We start from the raw sequence: 26,547 nt of genomic DNA, 5'->3' as shown, positions 1-26,547 counted from the left end.
ATGATTCTGTATGAATGTTGTAGGTGCAGCTGAATGTATCTCTCAGAAATATTTTATATCATTTTAACTACACAAACTGAAAATGTGTCTTGTCAGAATTTCAGAAATGCTTCTTTTGTTAGGTAAGAAAGTTATATAATAAGTATATCAGTTATATAATCTACAATGTCCAAGCCAATAACCTTATTGTGATCCACACAAAACAGACTATTTTATCTACAGATCTGACATAACAGTTCCAACAAAGTGCCTCTTCACAATTTGAAAACAGCTCAGCTTTTAAATGTAAAAAAACAAAAACATTATTGCCATACAGAGAAAATACATTATATGTAGCAACAATTACAACGTTAAAGAACTTTGTGTGTAAAAGGGTAGGTTTAAATTTATATAATACATATAAAAACGGATACATACAAGAATCCAGGGACAATATTCTGCATTAGATTTGTAGTAACCATTCTCAAATGTGTGTTCATTTAAAACCTAAACAATACACTTAAAATTTTGTCTTGCACAATAAAGTTCTAACATCACAAAATTGCTAACATTTCTGTCACTTAAGTTTTATTTATTTATTTAATCATTATAAAGGGTTTGTCATCATCTAGTTGCATACAACTACATAAGCTGAAAAGGTTTTCTTTGCAGTTAAAATTAGCCCCTGATCCTGTGAGAAATGCAACAAGTGCAGTCAGTTACAACTGAATGATAATTTATCCCTGATTTCATCAAAAATTTATGGATTTACAGAGTTTTGTAGGATAACAATGCTGCCTATTTTCTGTTCTGCCATCAATTTGAAAATTGCATAGATTTTTTTACATTTCTGTTATATATCAACAGAGACTCATAAACTTTAGATAGGTAACTATAAATTAACTGTAAATTTATCAAAGCCATAAATAAAACAACTGTACAACATTTAAGTAGTCCAGCTACTTAACTCTAGCCTCAAAATGGAGCCTTAACACTCAAAGCTATGACTGAAAGCAAGGCAAGATATGACATTCTGTAAGATTTCACAGTGATTCAGCTGTCCAAACTTTGCAATCACAGTCAAATATCTCATTTTTACTATTATTTTTTCTTGTTTTTTCTATTAAAAGTGACAAATAACAAATACAAAATACAAAAGTATTAAATACTATCAAAATATAAATATGATGAAATTATAAATACAATCATATATAAAAGTATATTTAAAATGAAAATAATACTTAAATGTAATTTGAGTAAGGACCTCAGAATTGACTCTCCTTAGCTCTCTGGAATGTAAGAACCAAAAAGGAAGACTTGCACATTCAGACTAGCAAGATTCTGTTACTGTATACCTATAATAAAAGTCGCATTAGCATTCATGATTTTGGCTTCTTGGTCTGAAAGGCCAATGTAGCTCAACTGAGTTCTTCTCTTTTACTGTTTCATGAATACAGTGTCATCATCATCCACTGCAAAACAATATGGAGAAATAAACTGAATCATTTATTTCATATTCACTGGCAATACTTTATCTAAACATTATTACTGATCCCAATGAGAGAATAAATCCTGGATTCTTCTTTGTTCTAAACCAAGACTAAAGCAACTCATTCTATCAACAATGTGAGGAGGCTATTCCTAAAAATTCTGCAACTGTCAATACAGTTATCTAAAGAAAAAATTGTATGGATAGTATATGTATGTATGTATGCAAGCATGATTATATGGACCAGGCTCTGTAGGTGCCTTCACATGAAGTGGCAGGAGAGGTCTTTTAGCCAAGGGTAAATCACAGCCAAATGTATTAGGTACCAGATATACTGATACTATTTGAATGCTTTAAAAATTACTGGAATACATTTATGAATTATAACTCAGAAACTGAAGCTCCTTTGGCAGAATTGTTGATCCAGCTGCAATACAGTTGCTTCAAATAGCAGTTCTGAGATAATATCCCCCATTCGCTGTTTTTATTGGAATAGCACAAGAGGAACTTACATTGGGTACATGGAATAGTACAGGAGGTGCTGACATTGGTCATTACATTCTTTAAAGAACCTTCCTTATCAGTGAGAACCATAATCTACATATATCTTGGATTTCCCCACCCCCACCCCAAAGATCATAGAAATCTCATCCTTACCTCAGATTCTAGAAGGTAGATACCTTTGCCATCTTTACTCATATTATAAAAGGCTTCTGTAAAAGAAAGGAAATGAGGAGAGATTATGGGATATTCAGAGAGAAAAAAGGCAAGCCAGGTTATATCATATCTTTGCATCTCAAAAACCAGATCAGTTGTAGCAATGAAGGATCCTTGAGGAAAATGCCCTCTCCGTGTAAGCAATTGACAGAGGCAGCATAAACTTTTTAAATGCCTCACAAACCGTAATCTATCAAGCCATGTAGGACTTCAAGGGTGAAAACTGGAACCTTCAGGTGTTCCTGGAAGCCTATTGTTAAACAATGCAACACAGTTATGGCCCTACTAAATTTACACATTTACAGTCAGACTACTGCATTTCCAAATTCCCAAGTAATTTTGTAAGAACCGTGTATAAAGCAAAGATTATCTAAATATGAGGTGATGAAAACATGAGTCACAATTGGATGAGTTGCTGCTTCAGAAAAAAAAACATTTTTGAGCATCTTATCATCAACCTTTCTCCATTCCCACATCCTTAATAGGGAATCTGGACCAATTTATATACTTTAATCACTGGAGGAAAACCTTTACTTGTCCCTTGGTTGAAGTATAGCAGATTGTACATAGAAGAAACCTCAGAGGTAGCACCAAGCCCTAAAACCTGGTAGGTTAAGCCTGGGGAAGAAGGGTACTTTATTTTTTACCATGTATCATGGGTTGTTGTGACATGAGATAGATGGCCATATAAATTGTGTAAATAAATCAATAAAACAAGCTATCTCCTTTCTGAGACATTGTTTCCCAATTCATTTGCTTTTCTATCACAGTGTTATTTCAGTTGTTTTGCTTGTAGCTGTTTGGTTATGTCCTTATATTACTTACAGTCAGTTTAATACTTTTTAAATTTGTTCTATCTAATGAATTTTCCTTTTGCTTTATTGTAAGCTGCCTGATTATTGTTGTCCAAAAATAGGTTTTTGAGTTGTTGTTTCTTTAAACGGGATATAGAATTTTAAAAAAACCTGTCAATTCATTACCTTCTAATGATATCTGCAAATCTTTTTTAAAAATCCCTGCATCTTTCTTGCAGGGATTTAAAGTGAGCTCATTGAAACATTCATCTGCATTCTGCATAGGGCCAGCTGTGAAATAAACTCTATATCCCGTTTTTTTAAAAAAAAACATAAAATAAATTTAGTGAAAAGTCTACTTACCCATCATGAGTTCCACACGTAGCATAAAACAGGCAAAGTTCTCATATGTGATTTTTAGATCAGGATTTCCATAGCGGACTGTCAATAGCTTACAAAGTTCATTGCTAAGTGAGATTCCTTTAGAAACATAACAGTACCCACAAAGAGGCTTAGACTGCAATCAATCATATTTATTTATTTTAAATAAATCCCATTTAAGAAAGTAGAATTCAGTTTAGTACAGATCTTTATAGATTTATGCATTCATGTACCTTTTTTAAAAAATTCAGTAGTTTCTACAATAGGGACTCATTTGTGGGAGATGTATATTTTATCATGCCATCAGAGATTAATAACTAGCAGCAAACCATATAATGGATTTAAGTATGGAGCAGGGATTTGAACCCAGAGCCCCTGGTCAAATTCAATACTTAATCCATTATATATCATTGGATCTAACCACTTATAATGGATTATAAGTGGTTAACATATACAGGACAAAGAAAAGGTGTCCTTTATTATATGCAAGAGATTTTATAAATTCATCATTTAGTTGCAAGTAGCATTTATCTCCTTTTTTCCCCTCACATCGTACAATAACATCTCTCTGTGAAAGAGAACGATATGACTGTGCCCAAAAGGAGTTCCTTTTGGAATACAAGAGTCATGTTCCAAACTCCAGTGGTTTCAACTTATGTTGCCATGGCAATAGCCAAAATCCAAAACTGCATGGTTGGTATCTGGTTGGTATATTTTCCATCTCAATACAGTGGTGAATTCCCTCCAGATGACATTGTAAGTAGTTGCTGGAGTAAAGATCCCTAATGAGTAGGTAACTTACATTGAGTGAAGTAAAGGCTTTCTCCAACTTGGTATTTTCCAAATGAATTTATTTATTTATTACTTATTTATTCATTAAATATATTTCCATGCTGCCCCAATCAAAAAGTCACTCAGCAGCTTACGCACACAAAGAAATCACAGAATATCCAAGTGTGAAGATAAAAACACTGTAAAGCCATACAGAGCCCAACTTCCCAACCAACCTTGCCTGAAAAAAGCTGGAAGGCACTGATCTGAGGAAGACTATTTTGGTGCACCCTGTGGCTCAGCTGATTATCTGTTCCAGTTCAGACAAGCTGAGAAGTATTGATATGTTTGTGAACTGCACTGATTCTAATCAGAGGGCTTTTAGTACAGCCATAGTTCTATGACTATAGAAAGCTGGGATTGAAACTTCCCTGCTACATCACACTGGCCTTATCATGAGTGGCAACAGCAATTAGAATGATTAATCCCAACTCCAGAATATGGAAATAATATTTAACTTCCTTTAATATTACACAGAACTATGTATTTTAACAATTATGAAATTATAGCCATCATTTCTTCTGCCATTTATGAAACTATGAAAATACAGGGCTGAAGTCCCAAAAATGTTAACATCTTTTACAGGAGAAGCATTGGAATCTGTTGCCCATTAATAATGAGTTGTTTAATTTAATCAGTCAAAGTGCATTAATTTGGTATGTCGTATCTGGTATTTTAATTGCATTATGTTTTCATTTATGATTGGTTCATTGCTGCCATACATGAATGCAAGTGAAATGTGATAAACTTTAATTTTATGTTGGTTTGTACATAATCTTAACTGTAGCTTCTATACTTTATATTTGTTAATGTCAAACTAAATAAAGATAATTAAGCTAAAATTTCAGATTCATTAAATACCATACTAATCTCATTTAACAGTATTCCATATTGTCACCTTACAATAATTTACCTTGCAACTATTTTAATCAAATTCATTTTAAAAACATTTTACAAGGTAAAATTAATTTTTGGTTCATTTCAATGCAACAATAAAAGTCAGCAGGATCATTCAACTCTATATAATAGATATTAATGAAGTTTTTAAATGGCTATTGTCTGTTATGTGAAGACATTACTACCAGTTGATCTGTTTTTATATGAAATGTATAATAATGCAGGTGTGTGGCCAGGCAAGAATGATTTTGTTTCATGTATTTGATGTTCCTTAGTAAAAACTCGAGATGGCATAAATAAGGAAGGTTTCATTTTGATATTACTATGAACTGAGTGCTCCTTAGAAGCAACACTCTGACTGAGGTAGATCTTTCCTTCAAAGTGAGGGTTTGAAATATCCACAGCCCAGATACTAAAAGTGAATTCTGGATGTGTTGCACTTGTCCAGAGACAGATAAAGTTGATTAATTTCAGTCTGATGCACTGAGTGTCAAGGTTAGAATCTTGAGATGATTCAGGATTTCTCCACAGAGATGATCCTTAAAGCTTCCTAAACTGTGAGATTGGGATAAAAGACAGTAATTTTATTTAGTTTAGGAAATTTTTATTGCCGCCTATTCGCACATGGCGACTCAAGGCGGTTTGACCCAAAATCATCCACTGAGGTTCATGGCTGGATGGAAACTCCAATGTAGGATGTTTCAGTTCTACTTCAATGTTCATAAATACTGTGTCACATACAGCATTCTGGATAAGGGCCAGGATGTAAGCGAATGCAAAGTCATTATAGTCATATATGGTGCCACTACAGGCCATTTTTAAAGAGCTAGGAGTCATACTGTATTAATGTATTGCTTTGGCCTCCCAACGCTGGAGGGAATATGGCTGATAACATGACAGTACAAAAGAAGTTTCAATCTGCTTTTTAGGAATTTTATCTATTTATTTGGACTTAGCCCAAAAAGAAAAGAAAACTGAGTTAACATTGATCACATAAACCATACTAAGAATAGATTAAAAAGAGAACGGAGACGTTGTGTATATATAGGAAAGTATCTGAGTGTGTGTGTGTGAGAGAGAGAGAGGGGAGGGAGGGAGGGAGGGAGGGAGAGTGCTTGTGCATTACAGGATTGTAAAAAGGGAGTGTGTGTGTGTGTGTGTGTGTTGTAAATCAGTCAGAGTAGATTAGCAGAGTTGGTGATGATTATATTGGACTGGTCTCTCAACAACAAAAAATGCTTTACATGGAGGTTAATCAAGAATCTGCTGATGAGAGGTTAATTCCAGGTGCCAGGTATGATACAAGGAGCAGCAAAGAAAAACATGCATCCACGGGTGGACTTCAAAATTTTTAGCAAAGTGTTCTCTGCCCGGTTGCTGGATAAGTGTGGCCTAGTCAGGCTCCTACACTATGTTTGCGGGGGGGGGCATTTTTGCCTTCCCTAGGCTCCAGAGGCTTTCCTCAGGCCTCTGGGAGGGCAAAAATGCCCCCCCTGGGCTCCAGAGGCTCTCTGGAAGCTGGAAATGGGCTGATTTCTGGACTTCCTGAATTTCTGGGAGGCCCGTTTTTTGCCCTCCCTGAGCCTCTGCATGTGCCCTGCACTTACCTGCATCCAAAACGGGCCACCTGGGACCTCCTGGGAGGGGTGGGGTGGGGTGAGTGGGGCCAGCCAGGAGTGGGATTTTGGGGTTCTCTGAACTGCACTAAACCTTCGCTAGGGGCTCTCTCGAACCCCTGCGAACCCCCAGCAGCCCACCCCTGCATGCATTCCAAAACACACAAAGGCATTCTTGAAAAAGGATGATTGAGCAGATTAAATAGAAAACAGTACCTTAAGCTTCATAGACTTCTAAAGCAAATATATATACATTGCTTCCAATTTTTCTGGTGGATGAAGAATGGAAATCTGGTCCACACTTTTCAGAGATGGGGTGGATGTAAGGGACAAAGTTCTTTCTGAGGGCATTGTCCCTCAGCTCTGTCACCTGAGAGCTTTTAAAGATACTAATTCCAAGACTGAAGCCAGGGTTCTTGCTTTCAAAGCTTATGTGAGTGAGTTACAGTCACTATCATTTATACCATTCATTCATTTGTAAGGTTTGGCAGCTATAGGATATTTTTGTGGAAAAACTGAAGGGCTCAGGAGTTTGCTACTTTATATCTGACTAGGGGATCAAAGATAAATCATGACATCTAGATACGAAACCATCTTATTGCAACTTTAATTTTTGTTTACCTGTTTCTTGTATAGCAACACGCAATTCTAACTGATCCAAGGTTCCTAATTGATGGGTGTCTTTTCTCTGGAAAACTTCCTGCCATAAGAGTTTCAAGAGAAAGAGAGAAATTAATAACATGAAATCATGCTAAGCAGCCAGTGCTGGTGAAGCCTTCCATTAATGTCTTCCTTTTCTTCAGTGACCCAAGAGATCCAGCTTTAGCTAAAGAGAGGCTGAGAAATAGCCGAACTCTTGGAGAGGTTGCTTACGAAATGTAAGACAGAAATGTTTCATCGGATGGAAAATTTAAAGAAAAACTAAAATGCTTCTTCTGCTAAGGATGTCTGTGCTTTCTAAAACACCAGTTATATGCAAAACATGGGTTGGTTTGTTGCACTTTTTCTTCCACAACGGAGGGAAACTTTCAGACGTTCCTAAAAAGGGGATAAAATTCACAGGGGAGTAGAAATTGGAATAGAAGTGTGCTAAATCTCTACAACTGGCAATAATTAAAGAATGGTATTTTAGCCTATATTTTCCCCATTTTCCTTAAATTAAGCAGATGGGCGATCATTGGCTCAGTTAGGTACAACATAATGTACACCTGCATGTACAATTTGTACTGGTTGCATATGGTGGCTTTTCTTGCCAGATAATTTGAATTGCATTAACTATCAGGGAAATTGCCAGTTTTTTGTCTTCATTTGTTGTGAATTAACAATGTTACTTGTATTTTGGCATATGGTGGGTGAAACTATTTAACAAAATGTTTCAGGAAAACCTAAGCCTGATCTTGGTGGCTACCAATGACTCCCTTTTTCTTCAGTTTCAAAAAAAACATTTTAAATGTTTTATCTTGGAAACAGCTGTTCCCTTCTCAAAGCTCAAAAAGTTTACTCGGACATTGATACCAGAAACCCAGCAGATGCATGTTACATTGTTTTATTAGAAAAACAAGTCATCTGTGAACTCCAAAAACAAAATAAAAAAAGATACATATCAGCAATAGTTGAATCCCAGATTCTGCACAGATTCCTGGAAATACTTTCCCACGATCACACACATTTATAGCCTAGAAACTCCAGTTAATCATAAAGTTCAATGGTGAGGTCAGAAAGTCTTGGAATGTTTATAAGAAGAATGGAATATATATTGCTCATGGTTTTTGTCGCCCTCAATTAAATGCTATTATATCAGTCAAACTATGAGATTGCTACAGGAGCCCTGGTGGCACAGTGGTTAAAGTGTAGTATCGCATGTGAACTCTGCCCACAGCCTGGTATTCCTGCTGGGTCTCAAGGTTGACTTAACTCTCTATCCTCCCATGGTCAGTAAAATGATGACCCAGATTGGTGGAGGCAATATGTAAATACATTATAAACTGCCCATAAAGTGATGTAAAGTGCAATGAGGTGGCATATAAGTCTAAATGCTCTAGCTATTGAAGTTTAGCAGCCTTGGAATGACAGTAGTATCTGCCCCCGTATGAAGCTGTTTTTCTCCTTGCTATCTACATTGGAACTGACAGGGTATAGAAGCAATTGTGCATAGTGATTCACTCTCAGCTCCATCACTGATACTGTCTAAAGCAAAAATGGGAGCAAAAATGGGGAAACCGTAAGGGTTCCTTTCTCCACTCTTCTGTGATCTATTAGTGAGTAACTGTTCTCTCTCTCTCTCTCTCTCTCTCTCTCTCTCCCCTCTCTCTCTCACACACACACAAACACACACACAGAGACACACACACCACATTGTTGTTTACCTGGTAAAGAAGCAGCTTCTTCCACAGAAATCTGAATTCTTGAATGCTCAAGGTTCCAGTACTGTTAAGCTGAATTATGCTGTTAAGACATACAGTATGACAGACAAGTTTGGGGCTAGGAAGAGGTAGGAAAGCTAAAAGCCAGGTTAGTGTGGCAAAAAGGAGAATAGGAATTTATTTCAGTAATTTATTTCAGCCTTGCATCTAGCATACTCAAAATCAAAACTAGGTCTTGATTTTGAAGGTCTTTGAATTATGCCCTAGGGGATATTGTACCAATTCCTAAAATAATCTCTTCACTATTAATTTCCAAGATTGCAAAGCCAGACGTCAGGCTGAGTAGACACAGGAGGAAAAATAGCCCCCTGTTAGCTCAGATGAATAATTTATAAGGCTGGACTGTTGATATAGATGCATCTAAATCCTGCAGTCCTTCCTAAAGCTTAAGCCAAGTACTCTGGCCTGTTTTACATGCAAAGAGATTCATACCATTGGAAGATGCTTCTTCCTTCCTTTCTTTCTCACTGTCCTGATATTATTATGCAGCCCTCATGACTTGAACTGTTTGCAAGGATCTCAGTCTTCAGTGTAATACTTAAGGGAAGGTAATGTGAATATGAAACAGAGAGATAAGTGAGAGTAGCACAAAACAGTGGTGAGAGTCAGGGACAACGTGTGGGAAAACGTGCACTCATAATAGGGGTACATGAAAGTATGTGTTCCTCTCTCCTTTTTTATCCTTTGAGTTCAGAAGAACTGTAAACATATGAGTAGGTACTAAGTAATTGTTACAGAAAAGGGAAAGAATTGCATTCTTCAATCAGTCAAGATAGCAAAATATGTGACACAACTAAGAACCAAACACAGGATACATCTAAGAGGGCCAAGATACCACGGCAGGCATCCAGGCTAAATCTCATCCCATAATTTTGATGATCTAGAAGGAAAAAAGAAAGGAATGAAAATGTATAATCATAACACAACCATATTCTCCATAGAAGAGTAGGGACCTGAGCCAATGTATCTTCAATGTGAACATAAAAAATGAATGAGCTGCTGCAAAATGCTAATCCAGGTTATTTAACCCTGATGTGTAAATCACCACAATTTCCCAAGTTCACACAAAAAACTAAATGGCAAACTATCCTGTTCTTCACACTAGTACAGCAGTTACTTCTGAGAGGTTCCTCAAATAAAGAAAGGAACACAGAGACTCACTCACACACACACACATATACAAACATATATTTTAAGTAATTTTTAATAATTTAAGAAAAACTAACATAAAGTAAGAAAAAGAAGGCAAACAAAACAAAAAGAAAGAAATCAAAGCTTTAACTGCAAGAAAGGGGGAAAGTAAGAGAAAAGTAGACGAGAAAGAAAAAAGACACAAAAAAGAAGCTTCTAATCTTTATATCATTTGTAAGTATATTTATAAATTTAGCTTTACATATACAAACATATATTTTAAGTAATTTTTAATAATTTAAGAAAAACTAACTAAAAAGTAAGAAAAAGAAGGCAAACAAAACAAAAAGAAAACTTTATGCTTTCACATAACTCTCTTCTTTCTGTAATCTCTCCTGTCTTATCATCAAAACCACAAATCATAAGCTTATCTTTTTTCTGTTTCATGCAAAAAGTCCTTAAGGGATTTCCAGTCAGCAAAAAATGTACTTATTGTCTTTCATCTAATCAAAGAAGTCAATTTAGCCATCTAAGCTCCATCATCAGCAATAATTCCTCCACAGTGGGTCATACCAAATCTTTCCACCATAGAGGCAATAACTTTGTGAGGTTCTTGTTCCTGCAGCAACTATTTGTCAACAGAAGGCTACTTGTGACCCATAAAGCTATCTTAAATATAATTATCTACTAAGTGAACAAGACTTCATTGGTATGTCTAATTCTCTTTAATATGTTTAATTTATCCTAAGGGTTCCAGCTTGGAGACCTATTCAATCAATTGCCAAAACAATAATAATGATAATGGAATGCATCTCAGGGTTTTTTATTTTGGCATCTTGGTAAAATGTTGCTGCTGTTAATTTCTAGTTCCAAGGAAGTCTGCTTAGCATGATGTCTGAATCACCTTGGGAGAAGTCACCAGTCTCTTTTTTTTTCTGCTTGATTTGTCCCTTGTCTAACTATACCAGTTGAAATAGAACAGGAACATGGATAAATCTTGATAGTTTTGCGTTCTTCCTCCCTCCTGCCCTCTTTCTCTCTGCCTTTCTCAGACAGAATAAATAGGCAAGTTAAAAGCTAGACGCAAGCAGTCCTAGTGATACTCAAATGACAAGAAATGAAACAGAAAGAGCATCTAATCTTGTTGCAAATCATGATTATAGATTGCCTGCAGACTTTTACAGAGTAGGCGCTAGGCTCATAACTCACTGATCCCTTCTCTACAGAAACAAATGATGTTTTAATCTCATTATTGCCCTGTTTATTAAATATGAATCATGAACTGTAAAGTTTGGAAATGAAAGCTTTAAAATTGATTGCCTATGAAGAATAAAAGATGAGCTGCACAGCCTGGTTAGTTTCGTTATAGATTTCCCCATACCTGATGGGTTACTTTGGAAAGATGTTCAAGAGCGATGAAATAGCTGTCTACTCTCACTCTTGGGGAAGCTAAAAAGACTGGCATGTCCTAAGGAGATGAAGGTTTCCTCATCCCTACTTTTGCTCTGAACTGATGCTACAAAAGCTTTTATCTCATTAACTTTCTCAACCGTTTCCGTTCTTATCCAGTCAAGATTTTTCCATCCTATTTATCTGTTATATTCACCCAATGCTGTGTTTTTGTAAACTTCATGTTTCTGGCAGTAAAAAAAATAAAACAGGAGAGAGAGAGAAAATAAAGATTTTAACCATTTTGCACCCTACTGCTACTGCTAGCTAGATTACCTCAAAGTTTTCCAAATGCAATTAGAACTTAAAATATCAGCTGGTTAATAGAAAACTAGCAATTGATTTAGTTCCTGGAGAAAAGATGATCCTTTGGAATCTTTAAAGAGTTTTGGATTAGATATAGAGAAATTCTAAAATATTTTTAAATCAATGTTTGTTTGTTTTTCCTTAGGACTCCCAACAGTTCTGTTATGTACTAACCTTCTATTACTGCAATGATTTGTCATTGCTTATTAAAGTTCAACAAAATGATGTCAGAAGAGAGTCTATTTAATTGTATTTTATCAGTGCATAAACAGGCTCAATTTATCAGAGGTTTTTAAAGATTTGTGTCATGAAGGAATCAAATAAGATGACTTTTCATTGGTATGCTGAAGAGACCTATTCTTTAGAATTATACACCACGTTTTCTTTTATTTAATCAAATATACTGTGGAATGTTGGATAAGTTTTTATTACAGTTTATAGAAGCAGGTCTGACTTGAGGGTGAATTATATTTTATTTAATTAACTAGCATATGAAATGCTATTTTATATAAATTACCAGGATATCAGATGCACAAACATTTGCAATATAGTGAAGAGAAGCAATCATATTAAAAACTCCAGCAGAAATCCAAATGTCTTTGGATTTTTGTACCCTTGCCAACTTTCAAATGTATGGACTTCAACTCTTAGAATTCTCAAAAATAGCCATGCTTAGGTAGGGAATTCTGACCACACATCAAGAAGTTATGAAAGTTGGGAAAACTAATATAAGGATTTTTGCGGTCATAAATTTAAAAGGAACCAGCATCAGGCTTGTAATAAGGTAAGGAAAGAGAAAAGGCAGACAGATAATAACTAAGGTCTTAAACCAGGGCCCTGAAATCCCAAGTCTACCTTCAGTCCCACCAGAAATAATGTATTCACTGGCTTGTCTTTGTCATTCTGCCCAAATTAACTCACAGATTTGTTGCTGGGGGGCGGAATAGAAGGGGATATTTGGCATGCTGCCCTCTACTCCTTGAGGAAGACTGAGGTATACACTTAAATAAATGAATTACCATGCACACAGAATGCATTTGACCCCATTGGCTTCCAACAAACAAAGTTAATGGGGGAAGTCAGATTGACTTAACAATTATGTGATTTGCTTAACTACCATGGCAAAAAAAAAAAAAAAAGGTTGCAAAATTGGCACACTTAAGACCACACTGCTTACTAATGAAAGTTCTCGTTCCAATTGTGGTCATAAGTCAAGGACTATCTATATGAAGATCTGTAATTTATGTGATGAGATAGAAGTAGTGTTTCCTGACACTATGAATGCATTTGCACTTACATACAGGACCTATCATTAATTTACAGCCCTTCTCTCATGAAGGAAACATAATCACTAAACTTATACCACATGAATATGAGTTCACTTGCATTAAAAATGATAGTCTTATTAAGAGCATGTAAATGTTGCAGTTTAGACATCTGTAACATGAGACCCTGTGCTATAAAGGATAAAAGGGGAAATTAAATTCCATTCTCTTTTAAAAGCCTGTGAGACTAACCAATATATTTATTGATTTAAAATATTTCACCTGCTTTCCTACTTAAAAAGCACTTAAAGCAGTTAAAATACTTAAAATATGGATGAATGGAAAAGTGCACTGCTTGCATCACTCATAGATTTCATGTAGGTATGTGTGAAAATGTGTATAAAATACATACTGAGTTTTAGAATCCCATACCAGACATACTTGTCCATGCCATACTGTTTAGGATCCTTTGCAGCTGCATTGCGTTTATTTCAGGATACTAAAGCAGGGGAGGCAAAAATTATAGAAAATCCAGTGATTAACATCTTTACATCTAAAATTACTAATGGGGAAGGGAAGATAGGCAGCATTCCTGTTAATCTTTTTTTTAAAACCTGAGTTTTCAAAAAATCCATTTTGAATTAGGTCAACGCAATAAAAGATAAAGATTTATGATTCTCAATTTAATTAAATTTAATTTTGTCCTGTCTTTCCTCCATCTATTAGACAATGATATATTAAAAATATTACTCTGTTTAAGCACATACAACCTGACTTATATTAGACATACTATGTCTGGTCTGCAGAAATCCCAGTGGATCCTGATGAAAGCCAAACCTTCAGATTTTCTGTACTGTTACTATCCTCTATTGGTGGTATAGATTTTTAGTCCATTTATACCAAACAAGACCATTGATCTATCTGTTGCTGTACATTCAGCAAGAACTAGCTACCCCTTTATAGATTTTAGATCCACCACGCAATACCCAACGTGGAGTTTGGATCTGACATCTTCAACATCCCAATGTGTACTGCCAGATGGAGTGATCCATTTATGACATTCTGGGTCCAAGGATTACATCATGCAATCAAGAGATACTGATATTTGACACTGGGGAAGAACATTTTTTTTCTTATTGGACATTGATGATTGACTTTTCAAGAATTTGATTATCAGCAAGGAGATGGTTTACACTTCAGGCTAAGGCATGGTTTACTAATCATGCTTAAACTCACTGAAATTGCCTGGTTTCAGGCAACACGTGAAGCACAAATCCATGGTTTTTAAAATTTAAGGGCTGAGTCCACATAGCAGAGAAAACTCACACAAACCATTTTATGGTTTAGTTTGCTATGTAAACCCAATTAGAGTTACACACCAACGGACAAATGCCAAGTGGAAAACCCATAATTTTTCTAAGAAACTGTTTTTGGTCAGACATGTTCAGAAAAAGTCCTCAGATGTACCAGAAAGGGATACTCACTTGATCGAAGTACTTAGAGAAGAATTCTTCACAATCTTCATGTTTATCAACTATTTCCTATAAAGAATAAAAGCAAAAATTAAAAAGATGGAAGGGGGAAATCTATACAATTTTTCAAGATAGACCAATATGAGATTTGTAGAATATAGAATATGCAATATATTTAATAAGCTGAGCCAGAAGCATTGCGGAGATGTACTTCTAAGAAATCCAAGTGCAGAAAAGTTGCTCCTATCCAGCAGAGACAAGACATGTGCCTATGACATTGATATCGCATGCGAAAATATTGTTGGGTGAATAATCATCATGTCAAAAATATCCAAATTAGTCTGTACCTCAGTGTTTCTCAATTTAGCAATTTTAAGATGTGTGGACTTCAACATCCAAAATTCTCTACTCAAAATAGAACCCACTGTAGTACCTAACAAGTTAAACAATTGGAGAGCAGATATCTATGTGAACAATTCAGGCAGAATGGGTACCCACAAGCATTGTTACAAGATGACTGTGCAACATGGTGGAGAGAGAAAGGAAAAAACAAGGTAAAAGACCAACAACATGGCACACCGTGCCATACATCAAAAACAATTTGGAAGCAGTAGAACACACCTTTCAAGATCTGCAAGTGGGCATCACATTCTGCCCAGGGGCTACCATATGAGGACAAATTATGCATTGTAATGCTTTGAGGTAGAAGATACTTCCAGTGTAATCTAAGTCTCCTGCGTGGATTGCCCCTGTGACTGTGTAGGACAGGTGGGGAGGAAGCTAACCACCAGATTACAAGAAGACAAGTGAGTGGTCAGATGAGGAGACCAGAACTCATTAGTAGCCTCACGTTGCAATGAACAAGGACATACATTCAATTTTGCAGTTATTGCAGTTATTATGTTGGACAAACAGATACAAAAACAGCTAGGGAAGTGAATGAAGCTTGGAAAACAGGCTCCTCAACAGTCAACAGGAGTGCTGATTTACCACCAGCTTATCAAATACTTAGGAGGCAAGGCTTGGCAGCACAAGGGAACAACAGTGTCAGCTGGTGCTCCAATCAAAATCCAAGAAAGAAATACGTAGACTCCATTAATTAGAGAAAAGATATCTTTTACTGGAAATCAAGTGGTAGCAACAAAAGAATTCTGAATCTGAGAAAATCTTGAAGGCTGACAAACAGTCAGTGACTGAATAGCTGGCTATCAACACCCCAATCGACAACTAAAAAGCCACGTACAACCAGGCACCATATAAATACCACACCCAGAATAGCTCAAAGTACACACTCTGTGGAGAGAGAGAGAGAGAGAGAAGTTCCCTGAGGATGAGCTCCAACATGAATATCAAAGCTCAGAAGACTGAACCTCTGGTCCCAGTGACTGACCCAGATTGGATCCAGAAATATTATCTTGGGACCTACATATTCACCTTCATTCAAGAATAGACTTTCCCTGCAAGTTACTGTCAGCAACATGTATCTCACCATATTTATTTATTAGATGTTTAGCCAATCTTTCCTCGGGAGTTCAAGGCAGTATATATAGTACTCCCTCTTCCATTTTCCCCTACAACTACAATGTGTGAATCTGGGCTAGTAGTTGGTCCCAAGTTGACCAGTCAGTTTCCATGGCTAAAGATGGACTTGAGTCTTCATGGTCCTAGTCCAAAATCTTAATCACTATATGACACTGACTCCCCAGTTCTAATTATGTATGTGTACAATGTAAAGCTTCAGAATCTGGAAGAATCAAAAAATATCCTGCCCTAGATACATTATTGATTCTCCATAAAGATAAGATATCCATCTATTCTAAGCAGTGGTGGGATTCAAATAATTTAGCAACCAGTTCTCTGCCCTAATGATTTCTTCCAACAACCAGTTCACCAAACTGCTCAGGAAGTTAACAACCAGTTCTCCCGAAATGGTGCGAACTGGCTGAATCCCACCAATACATCTAAGTTTTCAACACATTTGTGCCTCCCAGCTAAACTGCTAAACTGTGTGATGCACAGAGGTCATCAAAAATATTAGCATGCCCTGAAATGACTTTATTTGCCTTATTCTGCAATTCACAGATAGCAATTGCCTCATTGATCTATACAATATCTTCAGCCTCTTGAAAATCCCCTTTCCTGAACTTTGGCAACAAATGCAGATGATTTTATTTTTTTAGTTGAGGCTCTTAGCTTCACCCTTGGTATAAAAGCATATGACCCTTGGATCCCAACAATGTATATGGAGATTTTAATGTTGAAACAAATGAATAGGGGTAGAGACATTGCTTAAACCTCAAGGTCAACATCTCTAGGAGGTTTAAACAGCCTCACTGCCTCTTCAAATTTGGACAGAAAGCATGCTAGCAGCCCTTCACTGTTCTTTTAAAACTGAGATTAAATGATGCTATTCTCAATAGCAATCTATTTATCTATTTTACTTTAGCCACAGCTTAGTAGGATGCAGTACGTGTGTTTTGGGTCCCTGTGGCATTTAGCTAGTGAGTTCTCAAGATTTTCTTTCTTGATCAGCTATTATGGTTTAAGTCAAAATAAATATTCACTGCACATGAGTGATGAAGGAGAGATCTTCTGTTGCCATTTCCACATTATGAAGTACTATGAGTTATATTTCCTTTGCTTTCTGCTACCCTTTAAAAGCACACCACAAGGACGACTCAATCACTCCTACTTTTTCTCTAATTTTTATTCTGACATTCAGGTGTCACAACTGACAATCAGAATCCATTTGTAAATTTAGCTCACTGATGGCCTCATCCCCATTCAGGTTATGCCTCTGAGAGCAGTTAAGCAGAAAAAAAACAAGAGACAGAAACAAAGCAGTAGCTATACAGCATGATTTCTAATCAAATCTCACCTTTGAAAGGACACAGCTCGAGTCTCCACCCAATTCACTTTAAAAAAAAGAAAGAAAGAAACCACCATGAATGTTAGAATGATGAAGTGAGTGTCATGATTTATCTAGACTGAGATCTGTTATTTTATCTTGCTTCGAAGTATATTTTAGATTTTTAAACTTTAATAAAAAAATATTATTTAAAAAAAACTGTTTGATAAAACCCACAAATCTGGAAGACATGATATTCTAATTTTTGGCTTCTCTGTGATTTGACCTTACTTGAAGACAATACAACTAATAGCACCAATCCGTTTCTGAGTAGAAATGGAAGATCTCCCAAGAAATTACTATCAGAGAGAAACTTTCATATATCCTGTACTTTTTATAGTAGAATTCACTACAAGAAGTCCTTTTATAAAGTACATGTAGACAACACTTGTACATTGACAAATACCATTTATTTCCTTTTTCTCTTTCCATGCAGAAAACCTATATAACAAACATTTTAGTAGAAAGAGATTTTAGTTTTGGCCCTCTACTTCACCAAGAGAAGGTCTTCACTAAGATTCTTAAGAAGAGCCACTGCTTCTTCAGCAATCTTGATGTAGACAGTACTGGACGCAAGAGCACACAAGGAAATTACTTTGTAGATTGTCTACTGCCTTTTCTTGGACAATTGTAGCAATGACATAAGTAAGAGATGGGGGGTGCAGTACAGGAGGAAAATAAAGAGAGGCATCAGCAGTAAGCCTGATTGTAGTAGATCAGCAAATCTTTCTGACACCCCCCTGCTAGTAAAGATAAGAACACTTTGGTTAACCACAATCGATTGTGTCTCGAAGGATTGTGAGTTCCATTGTTATTTTAAACCAATTTCTCATCTCAGAATTCTTTTACTTTTTTGGTATCCACATCCAGATGGCAAATCTCTGGGTTCTATAAAATGCAGAGTATTTCATACAGGCCTGAAATCTGCACCCAAAGATCTACTAGTTACCTAATTACCAACCTTAGTGTGTCTGGCACTTCACAGCATGCTAGGGTGTTTGAAGAAACAAAACTATGAATGTGGTGAAAAAGGAGATGAAAGGAAGCAGAACTGAAGAGGGAGGCACAGAGGTTTTGCTGGAAACACACAGGAGGAATTAAAAACAAGAAGTCTGGGCGTTAGGATGATCTTTGCAAACTAAGAAAGAAGTTCTTACCACAAGCTATGCTTTCTGGAGAAGATTCGCAAGATGAACTCTGACTCCTGATGAGGTTCCAAGGTAGAAGGAACCACCACATAAGTCCCAGGAGGGAGGCGGAAATCCTGAGTCACTTCCCGATCATTCACAAAGAGCGACTGACCCAAAGGTGCATTCCAGATGAAGAAAGAAGGAGGCAGCTTTTTATTATTATTGCAGGACTAAAAAATAAAACAAGAAAATAAATCAAGGGCATTTCTCATGACGACTGAGGTTTTTTTTTAAGTAATAGAAGGGAGATGAATGTTTACATTTTCTTTTTTTTTTTTTTAATTTTTTTTTAAAACAAGTTTTATTAATTTTTAAAACACACAAATTATCATTATTCATTACATGTTTAAACCTTTTTCCATTGTAAATTTAACAAGTCAGATAAATTATGATTCTGTTTTAAACCATTTCCATATAATATACCAAAACCTCTTATTCAATTTCTCTTTACTTCTCTTTACTCTTATTCAATATCATTATTATTATTTCATCTGATTCTTTCTGACTTAGTTACCATTATTCTCATTCTATATTTCTACAAGTTTTTACCAATTCTCCCCCAATAAAGACATATACACACAACACACAAAACATAAAAAAATCTTTTGGAAAGTAACTTGGACCCAGGTGTCTCTCTCTTCATGGACTTCAATTATATTCATGCTCATCTTACATATCATTACTTATTTTATTTACCATTCTAAGCCTTCTATATTAACTTCTCCACATATTTCACACTTCTTAATTCTACCTTAATTAATCATCTTAGTTTAAATCATTATATTTGTATCTTTTGTCCATTTTTATCATCCCTTTGTCTCATCGCTTATGAAAAAAAAGAAAATCAGTTTCTCCTGAAATCATTAATCAGAGTATGATGCCTTTCTATCTCCCCCTAAGTTAATCAAATTAATCTTTAAAATAATATCTAATACCCAATCAGATTTTGCTTGGTACATTCTATCTAACTAATACATCCAACACAATTAAGTGCATAATTAGACAATAAATCCAAATATTAAAAAGAAATACTATAATAAAAATTTTATAATAACATCAATACCATAATTTTATTAAACTCTTTAATTAAAACAATATTCTAAACCTCTCCTATTATTAAGTTTTAAAGCCAATCATTTTTAAACATTTTAACATTTTAATCTCTTATCAACTCTTAAACCATTGCAATACTACCATCTCATCTTATGTACCTTGCAAAATCTTTTTTTTAAAAAAAATATATACTTTATCCATTATCCATAAAAATTCCTTTTTCCATTTAATTTCAAAACATTGTAGCTTTTCTCCACCTTTTCCCTTTCTTTCTTCTCCCAACAAACCTTTCTACCCCCCTTCTTCTAGCCTCTGCCTTACCGGCTTCCCTTCTCTGTCGTATTTCTTTTCCCCTTTGTTTACAATCATCATATTGGTTTTGCACTTTATTTTTCCCTTTCTTAAATGTTTTTTTAGATCTTAAGTCCTTAAGTCCTTTAGTTTTCTTCTTTCTCTTCTTTTCTTTTCTTTCTCTCTTCCTTTTTTCTGGATCAAATTCTGAGATTCATTAAAGATGGCTCCTTCCTTTCTTTCTTGTTCCTCTGCTGTCTTCATCTGTTGTAATTTTTGTTGATAATTAGTAAGCGCCATTTCTAAGAAAAGGAAAGCTTCTTCCACACCATCTTTACCATTTTTTTTGCTTGTTCATATTCTTTTCTTAGTTCCTCAACAGAAAGAGCCATTATATATCTTTTCTTTTCTTTTTCTCCTTCTTTCTTCTTACAACAACCAGAATATTCAAAAGAAAATAAAAAAGATAAAACAGTCCCAAAGTTATCAATCAGTCCAAACCAAGGCAGAGTTCTCACTTTCTCCTTCTGGGGTAATATCAATCAAAGAGAAAGAAAGTCCAAATCTGTTTAAAATCTTATTACAATATATTCTAGTCTTCAAATCCTTAAGGCATCTGCTCCAACAAAATCTTAGCATACAAATATTTTCTTTTTAATCTCTCTCTTCCCACTCATCGCTTAAAACCAATTTCCACCTAAAAATAGGTTTCTTAATATCCAGTTATTTATTCCGTAGGAAAAGAGGGAAAGCTATCCTTTCAGCACCTTCAAGCAGCCGCTTTTTTCCTCTTCTGGCAGGTATTATTCAGAAAGTCATACTTTTCAGGAATTTTATTAGATATGTCTTAGAGTCCTAGGAGCCAAGAAAAACTTTCTCCTCTCAATCACTTTCTCCACTTCCTCCTGCGCATTCTTACCCGGCTGCCAGCTTCTTTGTGGCGGCCATTACAGACCGCCGCTGCACCGTCCTGGGAAAAGGGAGTTCTGCCGGTCAGGGAGGGAGTCTGCAGCACCCCCAAACCCTTCTCCGGATCCCCCCTACCTTCAGCTGCCCCTGCAGGCAGCCTAGCTCCGCACTCCGGCTGGGTCGGAGCCCCAAAAACGGCTAGCGCGGCAGGGATCGCGCAGCCGCAAATCCCTGCCGTCGCGGCCGACAAACTGGAAGTTTTTCCGAATGTTTACATTTTCATGCTGCTCACAATGTTGGCTTAGGCTCTGGGAACAAATATTCATGCCATCCGTACCTGTATTAAAAACAGATGCTGGAGATCCTTTCTAGATATTTCTAGATAAAATACAACACTAAAAATAGTATTGGAATGTTTAAAAACATTTAGTGCTGGGGTGGCAGATTTTCACTGGGAATGGTCAAGATTTCCTCCTTCTACTGACACTTTTTACTCCCTGTGACCAGAGATGGTATTCAGCAAGGTCTAACCAGTTCTGGAGAACCAGTAGTAGAAATTTCGAGTAGTTTGGAGAACCGACAAATGCCACCTCCCACCAAGCCACACCCACAGAACCAGTAGTAAAAAAAATTGAATCCCACCACTGCCTATGACTAGAATATTTGTCAATCCAGTCTCCACACCAATAATATTCTAAACTGCGTATGGCATGTTTAATAGAAATTAAACCTTTACGGCTGAAACCAACAAATATTTGAGCCTTTTTACTCATCTCCCCATGTTATTTTTTCCTCAGTTTCTCTCTCTTCCCTCCAGTGGTGGGATTCAAAAAAAATTACTACCATTCTGTGGGCGTGGTTTGGTGGGCATGGTATGGGAAGGTTACTGCAAAATCCCCATTCCTTCTCCACCTCACTAACCTGTTTTCCAGCTCCGTTCTCCTGTGCAGGGCAACAAAAGAAGACCCAGCCTATCAGGAGGCAGAGAATAGATGGGGGCGGGGCCAATCAGAGGTGGCATTTGCCGGTTCTCTGAACCACTCAAAATTTCCACTACCGGTTTTCCAGAACCTGTCAAAACTGGCTGAATATCATCTCTGCTTCCCTCTTGCCCTATGCTTTCTTTGAGTACAGTTTTAAGCCTTCTGAATAATCAGCTCAGAACAGTTTCCAAAAGACCCTCCAAGACCTTGTAGGGGCAGGAGAAGGTCGAATCTATTTGAACTGGCTGGACAAGCAGATAAATACAAGAGAAGGCGATCCATCAGATCAGGTCTGGAGCTTTGTTGGTCTTTAAAGGAGACTCCTGGCATATTGAATTGCATCTAGAAGTCGAATGGCAGCCAATGCAGTTCACAAAGTATGAATAAGTTATTCACAGAGTAAGTTCACCTAACTATATCAGGATATATGCTGAAGCTGCTGCATTTTGTATCATGTCTAGTTTACATATTCTGCTTGATCGCACATCATGCACCACCCCTGACTGCAACTGGAGCATCAGAAAGAAACCTGTCAATGATTCGCTACTATGTCTATTATAGTCAGGAGCATGCAAGAGAACATTTGGTGTAGAGCTTAAGGCATAAAACTAGAAACAGAGACTGTGAGTTCTAGCCCCACCTTAGGCACATAGCCAGCAGGTTGGCCTTGAGCCAGTTACTGTCTCTCAGCCCTAGGAAGAAGGCAAACCTGGTTTTGAAAAAACATGCCAACAAAACCTTCAAGGACTTGTCCAGTCACTCTTTGAGAATCAGACACAAGTGAACAGAAGAACTGAAAACATGCAATAATAGGGCAATCCAACTGTTTTCAAATTGTATTTAGAATTTAGTTCCATTTTTATGTGAAACCCAAGAATACCAAGTCTATATTCTTCACAATGTTCCTGTTCTTGTTTGTTCCGTAAAAGCTCCTGAAAGCTTAACCAGACTTACTGTCTGTGTAAGCAGGCTTAGAATTATAACTGTAGATATATACTTTGAGCACTTCATATGACCATGAAGAAAAACTTGCCCTTTTATTGGGCATTTCTATCACCAACAACGAAATCGAATACTCATACATAAAGACTATCAATAATTACACTGCGAAGAAAAATGGAGCCTCCCGGAGCCAGGCATACCTCACAATGACTCTGACATTTTACTCTCCAATGGACTTTGTTACCACAAGAGCATTTGCAGAGCAACTTTCGCCCTCTCTCTCACTCTCCTTGTATTTCTCTCTTGCTAATGGAGCAATTTATCATCTGCTAAGAGGGTGGGGTTGCCCCTTAGAATGCATCATATATTAAATGCAAAGCATTTATGCTTTGGTCAATGCTGTGATTCATTGTATTTCCAATTTTAAAACTGCTCTTGGTTTTGTACTTCACTATATTAATCTTGATATTCAATACATGTCTGAAATGACCTCTTAGCAGTCTCCAGTTCCAAGCTTCAATGAGCTTAAATGGCAAAGTGCTGTCTCCCAATTGGTCCAAAGCACCATATGAAAGACAAATAGATTTGGTTTCCCTGCTCTAGCCGGATAATATAGCTAGCCATCCCCTATAACCTTAAGAGCTCCCTATGGGAAGCAATGACAGCCTGACAGGCTTCACAGCAAAGCAACACGGAGAGTTTAGCTTTTAAAGCACAAAAGCCTGGTGGGTTCACTCAGGAACAGAATATTCTCATTAAATCTGAAGTAAAATTTCAGAACATTTGGAGGGTTGTCAGAATTTGAATTTATGTACTACTCTGAAACCTTAATAAAACTTGAGTGCTTTTGACAAGTTGCACAATCTCTTTGGGATTTGAGTTTTGTCGTTCATTAAATGCAAGCTCATTTAAGGGATACTGTATGCAGTAAACTGGATTTAATTTTAAAAGACTATCCAACTGGCTGCAAGTTGTTTTCTATCTTTCCATTTCCCTACTGTTATGGCCTTCAAGAAGCTGAAAAACTGGGCCCAATGTATGCCAAATATGATAGTTTGAGCCTTGTCATTAATGCCTTGAGTAAGGACTCTGATTGCCTTGCTCTATGATCCATTTCTTCATTTTTATTGTTACTCGTAGTATTCCTGAGAGTCTCCTCTATCACAAAACTTCAAAAGTGTCATTGCTCCTTCCATTTGCATCTTCAAAATCCAATTTTCCTTAATTCCACAGTGTACCACAGGGAAAACTATTGTCTGGGCAATTTGGTTCTTTATAGCTAGCGACTTGTCACTGTCTCTTTTCCATGCCCTTCATTGCTGTCCTAATAAGTGCTGATTTTCATCATATTTCATGATTACTGATTCCCTTAATTTGATAGTCACTCCTACATCGCCTCATATACATGATATGAAATCATGTATGTATGATTCTATAAATATATATAAATCAAGTAAATAAATAAAAGGCAAAAATGTAGAGGGAATAGATAATGACTTTGAAGGATAGTAGAAAGAGCCACAACCAAGACAACAATCAGATAAGAGGAGCATGAGCCTGGACCAAAAAATTAGTTTGAGTAAACATCTCAAATAGACCCTCGGTAGCACAAACTAAGATAAAGTGATGGAGAGGGGAGTACATTCAGATTTGCAAGATGTTGTTATTACCAAAAAAGTAGCCCTATGGTAACAGTTTTTAGTCTGATTTATCTTGTTAGGCTGACATCAATCTTAATTCTTATTCCAAAAGAACATCTCATTAGAGGAGTCCATATGACATTAATTATAGTTTTTTCATTGCCAGGTAGAAATATAATACACCCAGGATTTTTAGTTACCTACTAGTCGATTCATAACCCATTGGGTCACCATTTCAGAGATATTTCCTTGCCAAAATAGACAAACAGTCAGTCACCTCAGTCAGGCAATAGCAGTGGGAGTGAGAGTGATATTTGACTTCCTGCTGACTTCCTCACTGACCTTCCTTCCTGCCAGGAAGCTGGCAGAGAGTGTTGGGAATTATTATATGACCCCAGCTGACCATGACAATGCAGAGGTGCTACAGCATGGTGGTATTGAAACAACTCTGCCAAATTTCAGTCCCATAGGTTCCATATTTGGGGTGCATTCTTTAAGCTAGCCCATCTGAAATATGTTGATTCAATGATTCAATGGCAATATGTCACCATAGATTCAAATTCCTGCATTCATACTTGAACTTCTTTCCTGAAAACCTAGTGACAGACATAGCGAGAGTTTTCAGCAGCATATTGCCAGAAAGGAAAAACAATATCAGGGCAACTGGAGTCAGTGCTGGATAACTGTTGTTGCATATCGCAGCAAGATGCATCAGACACTGAGTGTAAACAAAAATCAGCAGCAAAACACTTTTAGCCCTCTTGACCTCGTGCAGTACGTCAGAAACATATTGAATACATTATAGTCATTAAAAGTGAATTTCATATTTCTCAAAATTCCTGTGTGGTTCAGTCATTCTGAAATTACATTTATATTCAGTTTGAAGGGGTCTATCATAATTACCAACCAAGTTTTGCAGAAAGCAAAACTTTTGAAAAAAATCTTGTCCAGTGTATTGATTTAAAGCAAAACTGTTCAGAGCATGCTATTCATTCATGGAATGAATACAAGTAGGCCTCAATTTATGACCAGTCAATCAGTGACTTCAATGTTATGACAGACACACATACACCAAAGGCTACTTATGATCCGATTTTTAAATTAGAGCCACTGTAGTGCCACTGCAGTCATTTGCCCATATGACCAACTGCAGGGATGCTGTAGTGCCCCCTCCTAGCTATTTCCCCCCCCCCTTCCTTCCCCATTGGGTCTCCACTGGCCTTGAGCCAGCTCCCTCCGCTCCAGGGTCCCTATAAGGCTTCGGCTGCTAAACAGAGGTGCTGTGCTCACACTCTCACATATTCTTGTGAGACGGCGATATTTTTCCAAACCATTTTCAAAGCACATGTAGCCACATGAAAATGGACCTGAACTGTAAATGAAAATGTGTACACATTTACATTAACACATTAATTTGTAAAACAAACAAGTTTGGAGGGGGGGAAATAAGGCATTATAAATTTGGTGATAATCTGAATGTAGTCAGATCAGGTTTTGATAGTACCTGAAAATGATAGTAGGGAAAAGTGGAGCTTAAAAAGGGGGGGGGGGGAGAATAAAGAAAAATTGCAATTCCTGAATAAAAAAGGAAAACATAAAAGACAATTAGTGTCTGTCCCAGAAGCCACCAAATTACAGGGACTTCACTAAGAATCCCGAGGGATAGAAGTCAAATGTTAGAGAAAGTTCATATTTGGAAAAGCTGTTCTACTGAACAATGGCATCTAATCTCCTGAAATGCAGCTCTTTCTCATCCCAAAATGCATTTATTAAATTTGAAAAACTCAACATATTTGAGATGAAGTAGCTCAGAACTATTATTTAAGACTAGCTATATGCAGTGGAGAAAAAATGTTTATATCGATTTAGTGGCATCTACAA

General features: G+C 36.6%; 1 protein-coding gene across 6 annotated transcripts in view; it reads right to left on the bottom strand.

Annotated features, from left to right (window-relative positions):
* Positions 1 to 550: 550 nt before the first annotated feature.
* The window catches only part of CAPN14 (calpain 14), a 61,642-nt gene continuing 35,645 nt past the window's right edge, over positions 551 to 26,547 (bottom strand). For 4 of the 6 annotated variants that reach the window (XM_087964984.1, XM_087964978.1, XM_087964993.1 and 1 more), the window contains exons 12-21: positions 18,816 to 19,018; positions 17,629 to 17,665; positions 14,763 to 14,819; positions 13,711 to 13,777; positions 9,943 to 10,007; positions 9,071 to 9,139; positions 7,326 to 7,404; positions 3,343 to 3,459; positions 2,126 to 2,181; positions 551 to 1,451 (exon numbers count right to left, since the gene is read on the bottom strand). In XM_087964984.1, the coding sequence (XP_087821110.1) occupies positions 1,425 to 1,451; positions 2,126 to 2,181; positions 3,343 to 3,459; positions 7,326 to 7,404; positions 9,071 to 9,139; positions 9,943 to 10,007; positions 13,711 to 13,777; positions 14,763 to 14,819; positions 17,629 to 17,665; positions 18,816 to 19,018 (777 nt within the window). In that variant the 3' untranslated portion in view covers positions 551 to 1,424. Of the gene's footprint in view, positions 1,452 to 2,125; positions 2,182 to 3,342; positions 3,460 to 7,325; positions 7,405 to 9,070; positions 9,140 to 9,942; positions 10,008 to 13,690; positions 13,778 to 14,762; positions 14,820 to 17,628; positions 17,666 to 18,815; positions 19,019 to 26,547 lie in introns of those variants that run through there. The other 2 variants (XM_087964998.1, XM_087965005.1) reach the window with 2 other exon arrangements.

This window comes from Notechis scutatus, chromosome 1, assembly GCF_049901735.1.
Source record: "Notechis scutatus isolate UNSWTSFEM ecotype Mainland chromosome 1, rNotScu1.2, whole genome shotgun sequence".
NCBI classification, from domain to species: Eukaryota; Metazoa; Chordata; class Lepidosauria; order Squamata; family Elapidae; genus Notechis; species Notechis scutatus.
Note: the sequence above shows the minus strand (reverse complement) of the source record. Positions and strands in the feature narration are given on the sequence as shown.